This window comes from Calonectris borealis, chromosome 20 (genome assembly GCF_964195595.1).
Source record: "Calonectris borealis chromosome 20, bCalBor7.hap1.2, whole genome shotgun sequence".
NCBI lineage: Eukaryota > Metazoa > Chordata > Aves > Procellariiformes > Procellariidae > Calonectris > Calonectris borealis.
Genome location: NC_134331.1, coordinates 10,793,565 through 10,805,513, shown reverse-complemented (window position 1 = coordinate 10,805,513; position 11,949 = coordinate 10,793,565). Strand labels below are relative to the sequence as shown.

The window sequence follows — 11,949 nt, the reverse complement described above, 5'->3', positions numbered from 1 at the left end:
AATTCTGCGGTGTTCTTTCATTTGAGCTCTGCAGGCAAAGGCCAGGCACGGGGGCACGGAGGGCTGTGCCTCTTACCCTGATACCATTTGAAGCAATTCCTAGGTCTGCCGCACGACTGGTACTGTGTGAGCTTGCTGCCATCGCCTCCTCCTGCCCACGTCCTCCTGCCATCGCTGGAAGCAGGCACCGAGGCAGCGATAGCTCCTGCTCTGAATAGCTCGAGAAGTGGAATATATGAAAGATAAAACCGCAAGTGGGAAGCATATTTGGACATGGGAGACGTTCTCATCCTGCAGCCAGAATGATATCTCTATGGCCTACAATCCTCCCACAAGGGTTGCCTTGTCTGACCGAGCTACACGTACACGCTCACATTTCATGTTTTAAAATGGCATGTCTGCCGTTGTCCTGACCCCAGGTAGTTGGGACACGTTGGTTAAGGCTCATATGTATTCACTGCTCGCAGTCTTACATCAGCCCTTTGTGGTGAATATAGATCTTCAGTTTAATACAAAAATGACAAGGCAGGTACACAGCTGGGGGGTTCTTGTTGGCTGCCGGTGTATAAACACCAGGTAGGACTTTGCTAATCACTGATCAGCAGTTTCAAGATGGACAAAAAGAGTCCCAATTTGTGTTGGATCGTGATCAGTGCGTGATCCCGGGGGAGTCCTGGTAACCCGCAGAGACTACAAAATTCTGCGTATGGCTTGAAGGGTGGTGCTGGGCAAGGGACCACAGGGAAGCGGGTCTGAGAGTGTTTCTGGTGAGCTTTGTACCTCGGTGTTGGGTTTTGCCTAGGCTCAAAATTCCTATAAAATCTACCTGTGCTGCGGTACCACTGCTTTGCTGTTGAGCCGCAAGCCGCAAACAGGCCAGGGAGGTGTGAGAAACACCTGACTGGCTCACCTTCCCTCCAGCATCCTAAACTGGGACAGACTGGGTGGAGCGGGCTGGGTCTAAACTGTGGGAGAGGATCTCAAACGTCCCCAAAGGCAGCACCCACAGTCCCATTCCGCATTGCCCTCTCTCCACACCACCATGACGGCTGACCGTGGAGGGGAGGGTGGTGAGTGGCGCTGCCAGCAGAGACCGCAGCAGGCGGGCTGGGGTGGCGGCCAGCGCGGCGAGGGGTCCCCATCTCTGTGGACGGCGCGGTGAGGGGCTGTCCCCCACGGGACTTAGGCATTTTGAAAGCCCCACACTTCCAAGAGCTGCACCTTGAAGTTCTCCTGGCAGAGCGGAGGGTTGTCGAAGGTCTCGCAGTGCTCCGTGTGCCCCCAGAGCAGGTTGTTGTCAAGGGAGAGAGCTTGGCCTCCCCCTCCACCTGCAAAAGCAAAAGCAAGATGGTCAAGATGTGCTGTCCCCCCATCGCTGCTCAAGCAGGGACGCTGGCCCAGCCGACGAGGTCTCTCAGGACTGCGCCCATCTCAGCTTTCTGTCCTTTGGCCACAGCGCAGAGCTGGGCTGGGGATGCCCTGAGCTGCCTTCTAATCGGGATGTCAGCGTGGAGGCAGAGCTCCCGGAGAGCTATCTGCAGGGCAGCTGGCACACGGCAGCCAGTGCGAGAGGTTGCCCTGGTAGCACAAGCTGAATTATTAAACTGCTTGGAGAGCTGGAGAACAAGGAAAGCTCCTTGCATCCCCACAGCCAGGCTTGCCCTGATCCTGCTCCTGAGTGCTGAAAGGGAGGCAGAGGCTGTGCTGCAGGCATTTCTGACTTGCTGCGGTCCTCTGCCAAACCCACTCCGGCGGTGGTGGGGTACAAAGATTCAACCCCCATGCCCAAGCCTGACCCAGCAGACGGCAGACGTCTGCTCTGGGTGACCGTGCCCGGCCCTTCCTCGGGCTGATCCCCACATCCCACACAAAGCGGAGCAAAGGGCTGGGAAAGGACACGCCAGCCCCAAGGGTGCAGACCTCACCAGGAGGTTTGGGCTACGGTTCTCCCCCTCGGCTGGCAGAGAGCTCTGGGGCAGAAGGAGCATCCTTGCCCTTGTGCAGCTTTGCACTCTCCTGCTACTTTGAGGAAGAGGGGAATGACTTCATCTCCCCTGACTTTAAGTTCATATCCTAAACCAGGAGGTCTTTGCCTCTACAGGCAGCTCAGATTTTAATCTGGAATAGAGCCCTTCTCAGCCAAAGCAGCAGTGTGTTGGTGGGTGGGTGCCCACCATTCGTTAATTACCGATAATGATCCCTTCCCGTGACCCGGACATGAACATGGAGGCTGTTTTGGAAGGCAGAAGGAAATGCCTGATGGCCAGAAACGGGGAGAGACGGCCTTTCCTCTGTGGCGTGGGCACGGTGAGATGGTTCGAGCTGGTGCTGCGGTCGTCCGGGGAGGAGCTGAGGAGGGATGCGGGAGAGGGAGAAGGTGACCGCTGGCGTGAGCGTGGCACAGCTTTGGCCAGCTCCGGCTTCTTGATGAACACCCACTCGTACCTCTCTGTCTCGGGCTTCACCTGGAAAGCAGGAGAAACGTGGTGAGCCCTGTCCTTCAGGGCATCTCTCCATTGCTGGGGGAAGATGTTGCTGCCTGGCCAGGCAGGTTGGGGACCAAATGCTGCGTGCCAGGTCCGGACCTGCGGCAGGGAGGGGACAAGGCATCCTGGCAGTGCCAGGGCTGCTTTGGAGGTGGCTGTGGCTGAGCATTTGGTTTTGTCTTTGCCAGGCGCTGCCGGAGATGGGCAAACCTGCACTGCCCACATTGCCGGGTGGATGCTGGATGGATGCCAGTGGGATAGCGGATGGATGCTGGACTTTGCCCCCGGGATCTCTTGGACCAACTCAGGTTGCTCCCTCTCCAGGGACGCCGGGGCTGATTTGGGAATGCTCCATCCAGGAGCTGCCCTGAGCAAACAGGGCAGAAACCCGCCCTGCTGTGCATGCAGCCCTGCTGTCATCCCGGGAGGATGCTCCAAGACCCACCCGGGGTTGCTGCACGTTGCCTCGAGGGCTCGGGGCAGGCCGGCTCACCCAAGGCAGGAGTTCGTTCTGCATTTGCTCTGATCCAGCACAGCAATTTCTGTGCTGCTGCCTCCTGCCAGAGCTAAGGGGCAGCGGTCGGACTGTGGTAAGGAAGCAGCTCGGTGCCACCATGCTCTGAGTTGTCAGAAGGGTAAAGGAAAAAGTAATTAACAGACAAACCCATAAGCGTAAACCCGGAAATAAAATGTGACTTACAGTGAACACAAAACACTCCCCTGTCCCAAAAAAGCCCGATGTCGCCCCATTCTTTTTCCTTTCACTCCAGTCGGAGGAGAGAAACGCCCCGCACACCTTCGGGAGAGAGCACAGGGAGCCGTCAGTGCTGCGGGGAGTCAGTGGGGGAGACGGCTGGGACCAGAGCAAGCCCCAGAAACACCGGCCATCGCACGTGCATTCAGGAGGGCAAGGGCTCTGCGAGGTCCCTGGGGGAATCGGAGAGACAAATTCTGCTATCACAGCTAAATCCTGCACTGAGAAGTCACTGGTGCTCTGGACGTGAGTCCGCTCAGCTTCAGTGTGTAAGGGGGAGCTCTGGGAGATTGGGGGGGTTGCTTTTGTGCAGCAGAGGCGATTGCAGTGAGCTGTGTGCCGGTTGATTGAGCAGGGTCGGTTTGGCTGTGCTGGTGCGTTCCCTGGCCTGGGCTTGGGAGCATGAGCTGTGCCTCCTACCCCTGAGCCCAATCCAGCTCCCAGCAATGGAAAGGAATAACTGTGTGGCTCAAAGCGTTATATGAACAGTATTGCAACATGCTGTGGACGGTGGTCTGGGAGTCCCTTGTCCTCAGCTGGCCCCTGGACGGTGGCAAGGTGGTCGCCTATTTTATGAGTCTTTAGAGAAAATGTGTTTTAAAATGGCAAAGACTCCGGTACCACATTTTTTTTACCTACAAGGCTTTTAACCAGTCCCGGGGGTTCTTCCACCTGCAGTCAGGCTGATCCTGGTGTGGACGTCCTTGATTTGACCACAGCTGGAGGAGACCTACCGAGAGGTGGGAACTTGTGCCTGTCCTTGGCACTAGCTAAGGAATAAAATGAGCTAAAACGTGTAGGAAACAAGGTTTTATAAGTCACCTTCTCTTGTCTGCACAAGGCCCTAGGGGGTGGCGGGGTGTTTATCTCCGCACCACGCTGAAGTGTCAGGCTTGGGAAATCAGGACTGGTAGGTCAATAAATCTTTGGGACGCCTGAACAATTTACAGAACTTGCCTCCGCTGTTTGATGAACAGTGGAGAGAGAAAATACGGGTTTATGAGCCACTCTCAGAGTCCCTGGGAAGAGGCTTGGCTCAGGGTTTTTCTGCACTTATTTCACAACTTTCAAATAATGTAGAAGCTGTCCTTATTTCTCCTCCATTTCCCTTGTGTGGCTGCTCTTGCAATCAGAGAGAGATCCGTGCATTTAATGCATTGAAAGCAAGTCCTGGCTCAGGCAAAGCATCTGCTGACTTCAGGAAAGTCTGCTTAGCAAGGACTTCATGATTTAGTCTGTATTCGCAATAAAAGAGTATCACTCATGGCCTCTCTCCATCTCACTCACTCCTCCTCTGTTTCCCCCCCGCAGCACCCTTTAGACCAGCCTGTGTCTAAGGTGGCTCTTGGTGCTGGGGGGTGCAGTTTGTTCTCTCCTGGGAGCTGGGACAGACCCCGGGGCAGGGCAGGAGAGGGACCACGCAGCCCCATGGCTGCTCCAAGAAGTGCCGGTGGGGTCAACCACCCTGTCCCCTTCCCCACATCGGCACCAGTGTAGCCCACTTCTCTGCTTGGGAAATACTTACCTCCCCCTCTGTTGTTTTTATGAGCAGCACCGTCGGTTCGTAGCCTTCACAGCATGCGTAAAACCTGCAGAGATGAACAAGGAGACTGGGTTGGTGGGGGTCTGAGACCCAGGAGCAGCATGCCACGCAGAGAGCCCGGGTGTGCGGCAAGCACGAGGCTGTAAAGGCGAGTGGAGAGTGGCGGCTGCTCTTCTCAGCCTATTGCTGTGCCCGAGGGAGCTCGTGGAAGGACAGCAGCTCATGTAGCTCGAGCAGCTTCAGTGTTTGTGCAGGAACGGAGGGAGTTGGCTTATGGGACTTCTCAAGTCATCATTTTTGCTTGGTGAAGCAGGTAATAGCTCAGATAAATCCAAACACTAAATCCTCCCACCCTACCCTCAGGCACCAGGGTGGGGGAGATGCTTCATGGGGGGAGTTTACCAAATGAGATTGCTTTTAATCTGGATGTGTTTCGTAATCTGGACTCTGCACCCTGTTGCTGCCTTGGAAAGGTGCAGGGCTGTGCTTCCTGGGATGGGGCTGCACCACTCTGCCATGGGGCGCCTGCTCGCCTCTCACGGGCTGGGGGAGCACGCTCGTGGTGCTAACGGAGGCACTACCACCGCACCCCACCTTTAAACATCGCCCTGAGAACTGGGACGGCGTGGGCAGCATCCAGTCCCTGGACTCCCGGCACCCCTTCCCGGTCGGCAGTGAGCTGCATCTCAGTAGAGAAACGCCCCGGCACTGAGCGTGGCGGGGGTGTCCCTGCTTCCCACCGCACCCTTCGCTCCATGGCTGTGGCAGTGGGTGTCACTGGGCCCTGGGTTGACTCCAGTGCCGCCACTGGTCTTTCTATTGCAATTTTGGGCATTGGCCATGACACTTGGGCTCTCTTAACTTGCGTTTTGATGTCTTCCCCATCGCAGGATGTACCCACATGCTGCCCCTGCCCTGAGCTCTGCCTGCTCTGCGAGTGCAACCTCTCAGCTTAACGTGCTCCTACAGAGGAGCAGGTTTGGGTTTCCTGCCTGAAAACATTCATGCAAAGGCAGCCTTAGCCCACTGGAAGGTTTTTGCCACTTCACAGCTTGAGAAGTCAATGGCAAACTTGTTTTCCAGCTCAGTTTTGAGCCGCAGCACTGACTGCAGCGTCCAGCAGCCGCCCTGTGCGCCGTGCCACTGGGAGGCAAGCGGAGCCCTGGAGATGGCACGCTGGCTGGACCTGGCCGATTGTATCATGCCTGGCACGGCGTGGCACAGGGGACGTCCCCCTGCACAGCACATCCGCAGGGCTCAGTGTTCCCCGTGCAGTGCCGAGTTGCTGATTGCCATCTGACTGAGCTTCAGCCCTCTGCCCTACAGCCAGCGCTGGCCCAGACCATGCTCAAGATCTTGAATCGAGCCCAGGAGACCTCAGATGTACCCCGTGGACACTACATGTTGCTCCTTTCTATACCACCAACCTCCACTCAGTTTTACGCCTGGCCCATCTGACCCAACCTCATCCGACGGGCAGATGACGCTTTACCTCTGCAGGCTGCACCCATCTTCTGAGGTGGAGAAAAGCAGCAGCGGGGGGAAGAGGGAGAAGCGCTCAGGGATCCAGGACCAGACGATGCGCATCTCCTGAGCCGTTACAATGCTGGAGCTGAAGTTCTGCATGTCCACGGCCAGGTGGAACGACTGCCTGGGTGAGGGAGGACTTCCGTTACTGCCAAGCTGGGGTGCCCAACTGCTTTTAGGGGTGCAGCCCCCACGCATCAGGTTTTGTCATGCTTTTTGCATCGTGAGCTTTCTGTTAACATTGCTGGCTCTAACTGTACGGTGCCTCCTAACAGGGTTCCCCACGAGAGGGCTGTGAGGCACCCAGCGTGGCCAAAGCTACGGGAGATACCTCAAGCTCCCTCCATGTTGTATCTCCACTGTAACTCATATTTTGTCTGCTTAGCCCCAAAAGCTGGCAAACAGAGAGGTCTCCTTACCTGCTCTGCACCATGGTTATGCCCCTTTCCATTAACGCCTTCCTGTTGGCCATCTGGAGAAGCCAGATTTCCTTGCGGGAGAACAGCCGGATGCCAAAGGCTCTCTCTAGGAGTTTGTCGACAGTCACGTGCTCAGCAATGTTCTGCACGAACGCCTGCAGGTCTGCCTTGATGTCGGTCCCCTCCAGCTCAGCGGAGGTCACCGAGAGCCTGTACTGCTTCAGCAAGGCCAGAGCAATGCGGTAGAGGACCTTCTGCCCCTCCAGCAGGTAGACATCAAAGACGCGGATGGCGTAATTGAAGGGGAGGTCGTGAAAGAGCCACGATAACCATTCGGAGTAGACCTCAAAGACGTTCTCAGAGGTGCTGGCTATAAGTTTGTGAGCTGCTGGGCAGTGCTTGTTGGCCAGATCCCCAAAAGTCATGCAGGAGGCCTGGTGGGCCAGGAAGGACTGGTCAATGTAGCTGGTGTGGGGAGCGTTGCTGGCAATGAGGCGAGCGATGTTCTCGAAGCACTGAGCTTCATCTTCGCTGTAGTGCAGCAGCAGAGCCACCAGCGAGGGGAGGATCGGGCTGTAGGTTATGTCAGGGAAAAGGTTGCCAACACAGATGAGAATCTTCTTCAAGGCGGTGACCCCTTCCAGGTTGAGGCAGTACGTGGGCATGGAGCATCCTTCCAGGAACTCGGGCAAAGGGTGGGAGCTCACACTCAGCTTCCCAAAGAGCCGACTCGTCACATCCCTGTAGACGAGAGCATCTGGGGTGACGAGCCGGCAGGCGACCTTCTGGATGAGCTGGTGGTAGACCTGAGCTCTCAGAGCGCGGCTCGCTGCCCAGTAACCTTCTCTTGCCAGCTTCTTCAGCTCCTTCGGGGGCTTGCTGAGGATGTCTCGGGGGATATGCGCCTGTTGCTCCGGGTCTGGCATCCTGTCCCAATCCACGAACTGTCCACAGCCCAGACAAGAGGAGGCGTCGATGTCCCAGGTGTCAGCCTCGGATGTGATCACAATGGTGACTGGAGATGAGCCAAACATCTCTGTAGGACAAAGACCTTTTATTCAACACGCTTCACTGGCCCAGCTGACAGCGTTTCGCCCTGGCTGACGGCGCTTTGAAGTCTTACAGCAATGTCTTGTATTTCAATAGTTATTCTCCCCCCTGCAAAGGGAAGGTTTTCAGAAGGCTTTGCCTGGCTGGAGCTGCTCGCTTTGCCCTCGCCAGCTCCCATCGGCTCAGGCCCCTGGTGAAACCGCTGTCCAGGGGCTGGGGGAAGCCTGCGGCCAGGTACTAGCTGGATGTCAGGGCTGCTTCTCCACACCATGAGGGGCTTTGCACCCCTCAAAAAGCTCCTGACTTCCCAGCCTGTGACCTGCCGAGAGGGAGGTGCAGAGAGCAGGGACACAATCCCTGTCCCCCGGGAATGACCATGGGACAGCAGCGTTACACCACCAAGGATAACGAGCAGCTTGGTTATCTCTGCCGAGATAACCTCTGTGACGCACCCAGCATGGCCAAAGCTACGGGAGATACCTCAAGCTCCCTCCATGTTGTATCTCCACTGTAACTCATATTTTGTCTGCTTAGCCCCAAAAGCTGGCAAACAGAGAGGTCTCCTTACCTACTCTGCACCTTGGTTATGCTCAGCCCAGCTCAGGGGTGAGGAGGGACCTCATGGACAGTGGGGGCCCAAGTGATGCTGAGGCCAAGAGGGACCATTTACATCGTGTCCCCTCCCAAGGACAGAGCGGGGCGGGAGGCAATATCCTGTCCGGGTCTGGCAGCCCAGGACCAGACTGCTACGAGCCCAGACGGAGCAGGCAAAGCCGGCCTCAGGTGTTTGCCCTCCCTCTTACTGCCTCCTGCCAAAGTCTCCTGCAAAAGTCTCCCGACCTCTCCGGCCACTCGGGTGCCAGAGGGAAGGCGCAAGGAGAAGATGCTGCAGTGAGAGGGGCTCGCCGAGGGTGCAGGGATGGTCTGCAGGGTGCTAAGGGGTTCCCATTTCTCACATGCCTCCATGCACCTGGAGGGACCCCATCCAGGGGACCACACGCAGGGGTTGGCGAGCATTTGGGAAGCCCCTTGGAGAAAGAAGGTCCCCGGGGGACCCTCGGGGAAGGCTCCCGCACACAGGATGGTGGCAGGGCTGTGGCAGCCGCCAGCCCGGTTCTGGGAAGAGCAGAGTTTGAGCTCCTCCTAGAGAGAAGTGAGCGGCATTTTCCCTGTGGTTGCAAGAGAGCTCAGCTCCAAACCCTGTACAGGGAGACGGGAGTTGTCTCTGCGTGGGTGAGTTCTGCTAGGCGGTGATTAATTAGCAAGGGTAAAGTTGATTAGCGCACACGTTATTTTTCTGATGTATTTATCTTGGATGTGCTCAGTTGGGTTGGGGAGTCTAGGATGGATTTGCACTGAGCCAAACCTCTCTGCTCTGGCCCCAAGGGGATACGGGGGGACAGCACGGTCCCGGCCCCGTGTACTGCGTGCGTGGCAGCACGTGGGGGCACGTCGAGGGGGTCTGGGCACCCGGGCTGCTCCCAGGCTGGGTCCGGCTCTGGCTCCTGCTCTCCAGTTCAGTTTGGCCCCGGCTCAAGATCAGCAAAACCAGCAGATCAGGTTCAGTTCTGGTTCAGGGAAAGGGCAGCAGTTTTAACCGGTTGCTGCTCAGCCTGACTCCCTGCTTGGAAGACAGACAGACCCCGAGTACAGCCAGGCAGGCTTCTAGCCGTAGAAACCAGGCTAAAACGAACGTTGGGGTTGAAGCGGGGCTGTTTGCACCACCGTGGTCCCCACGTTCACCTTTTCCTCGCAGCCAGCCACATCACAAGGGTGCTGCCCTGCCCAAAGTACTGTGGAGCACCAACCCAAGCCCACCCGGTCGCCAGTGCCCCGACCCAGGGTGCTGGCTGGTGACTCCAGCTCTGCCCGCCCTGGGATACAGCGGGGATGTTGGTGAAGGAAACATGGATCTGCTCCAGCCCCTCTCCTGCGCTGGATGTGGCCCCGGCACCAGCAGCATCAGCGCGAGCCTCCTGCATCTTCGCCAGCGCGAGATGCGCGGCTGTCCCCGACTGCAGCTCACTCACCTTGCCCGGTGCCCGCGTTATCGCCCTCGGCCGGCTCGGCCATGGGGAAGCCACCGGCCGCCCCCCCGGGGGAGCGGGGCAGGCTGAGCCCCACCTGCAGCATGTGCCCAGGCTCCGGTGCACCCCGCTGCCAGGTCCCCTCTGTCCCCGTCACCTGCCCTGACTTTTAAGGTGAGTGCCAGCCCGCTGGCACAGGAGGTTTATTTGGTGTAAATAGGGCGAGGGGTGGAGCAGCTCCCGCGCCCGCGTCGCCCCTTCCTGCCCCAATTCTGCGCCGAGGCCGGGGGGGGGATGTAAACACCCCGTGGGATGAGATAGCCATCAAACCAGCAACACGACCATTAAACTTAATCATTTATTTTTCCCAAGGATAACCTTCATTTTCCCGCTCCGGGGTTCGCTCCCTTCACCAGCGTCACGGGGCAGGGAGGGTGCCGCAGGGGTGAGGGAGGGCCGGAGCTGCCGAACCGCCTGCTGCGGCAATCGCCCGTCCTTGAACGAAGGAAACATCAACACGGCGAGTGGGGTTGCAACCGCTTCCCGCTGGATGGTCCCGGGGGAGTCGGAAAGAGAAGCACGTGAGCAGCCAGTGCCAGAAACCGGGTGACAAGGGAGAGATTGGGGCCACAAGGACTGAGTGACGCCCTTCTGCAACCCCCCCCCGCACCCTTAGGGACGCTTTTCGAGGATGGGTGCGCCGGGGCTGTGCCAGCCGTCTTTGTGGCATTTCTTTTGCACCGGCCGGCAAAGCCGCCGGGGGAAATTTGGGGCGATGCAGACGTGCACCCCGCAGCACCCTGTGCCTCCTATGTACACAGTTGCTCAGCAGGAGCACAAAATGTGATCGTTGCAGGCACAGTTCTGGTGCTTCAGCGTTTCCAGTCTGTCCCCGCTTTGAAATGGTTGTTATTGATTGACTTTTATCGCAAAATGCTTTGCAGAATTACAAACCGTACGTTTGTAAAAGAGCTGAGTTGGAGGAAAAGTACCCTCCAACAGCTGAGAGATGCTCCCAGCAACATCGCACCGATCCGACATTGCTACCTGGAGAACTGGCAGTTCAGGCTGCACTTAAAAGTGGACATTTTTATAGGCAGTTTAAATTTTTTTAAATTTTTTTTCCTTAAAAAACCTGATTTTTTTCTGTGATAACAACAACTGCGGGCCGTTCCTGCCTTGCCTCCCTGCCTGTGGGTCTGTGGGGTCTGCCTGCACCCGCAGCGCATCCCTGAGCATCCGCCGGCACCCGTGGTCTCGGAGCATCTGCCGCCGAGCAAGAGCCGTCCCTCTGCAAACCATCTCCTTTCTGGATGAAGCACCTTGTCCTGTCGTCCCTCTCCTCCCTTTGCTCCCAGCAAGCTGGGAGCCTGGGGAAGTGGGGACGAGGGGCTGTGTCAGCGAAGGGCCCCCCAAGGTGCTGTGGGAGGCGAGGGGCTGTTCCGCAGCGGGAGGCTCCCACTCTGCACCCAGAGCCTGTCTGCGCGCTCGATGGGCGGCTCTGCTCCGCACGCCGCATCCAAAGGGGCCGGTGATGGCCCCCAGCTCTGCTCCTGGGGGTCCCCACGCTGCACCCCGCCCCGGTTCCCAGTGCCGAGGGGGTGTTTATTCTCTCTCCAACTCAAACCCTTTTGCCCAGGCTCTTACAGCAGCGGGTCCTGCTGCCTTTCCCCAGGACCTTGCTGGCTGCCTTCTCCTCGTCTGCTTTTTCTAGGACAGCGGATGCCTCTCCCTGCCGGACTGAAGCAGCTCTGAACCCTCCCGCAGCCCCCCCGTCCGCCTGCCTGCTCCCCGGCAGACACTCCGCTCCGCGCCGAGAGAGGAGATGGAATTGAATTAGGGATGGCGCAAAATAGATCATGGCTTCATGCGTTTTTAATGGTGAAAAAATTAAATATGTAGAGGCCGTGCCGGCTCCGGGTGAGCAGCGCAGCTGAAAGCCATAAATGTTTCACGCTAACTGCCTGCGAGAGGAGCCAGCCCGATTCGGATGTGCAAAGAGGGCTGGTGAGAAGAGCCGTGTCACCCCGAGGACGCAGCCCGCACCGGGGGGCTGCCAGGGCCGGCGGGGCTCCCCGAGCCGCCCCACGCCGCTTCGCTTCGTGCCCAGGTCACTTCTGGCACGTGGGTCCTCCTCGGCCGC

The 11,949-nt window shown here is 57.9% G+C and overlaps 1 protein-coding gene across 1 annotated transcript; it reads right to left on the bottom strand.

Annotated features, from left to right (window-relative positions):
• Positions 1–1,182: 1,182 nt before the first annotated feature.
• LOC142091168 (TBC1 domain family member 24-like) lies at positions 1,183–9,912 on the bottom strand. The gene is made up of 7 exons (XM_075170106.1): positions 9,810–9,912; positions 6,730–7,765; positions 6,276–6,434; positions 4,766–4,829; positions 3,187–3,282; positions 2,189–2,465; positions 1,183–1,328 (listed from the first exon to the last, which is right to left on the bottom strand). Exons 1-7 carry the CDS (start codon positions 9,910–9,912, stop codon positions 1,183–1,185), a joined length of 1,881 nt encoding a protein of 626 aa, XP_075026207.1.
• Between the last annotated feature and the right edge of the window lie 2,037 nt (positions 9,913–11,949).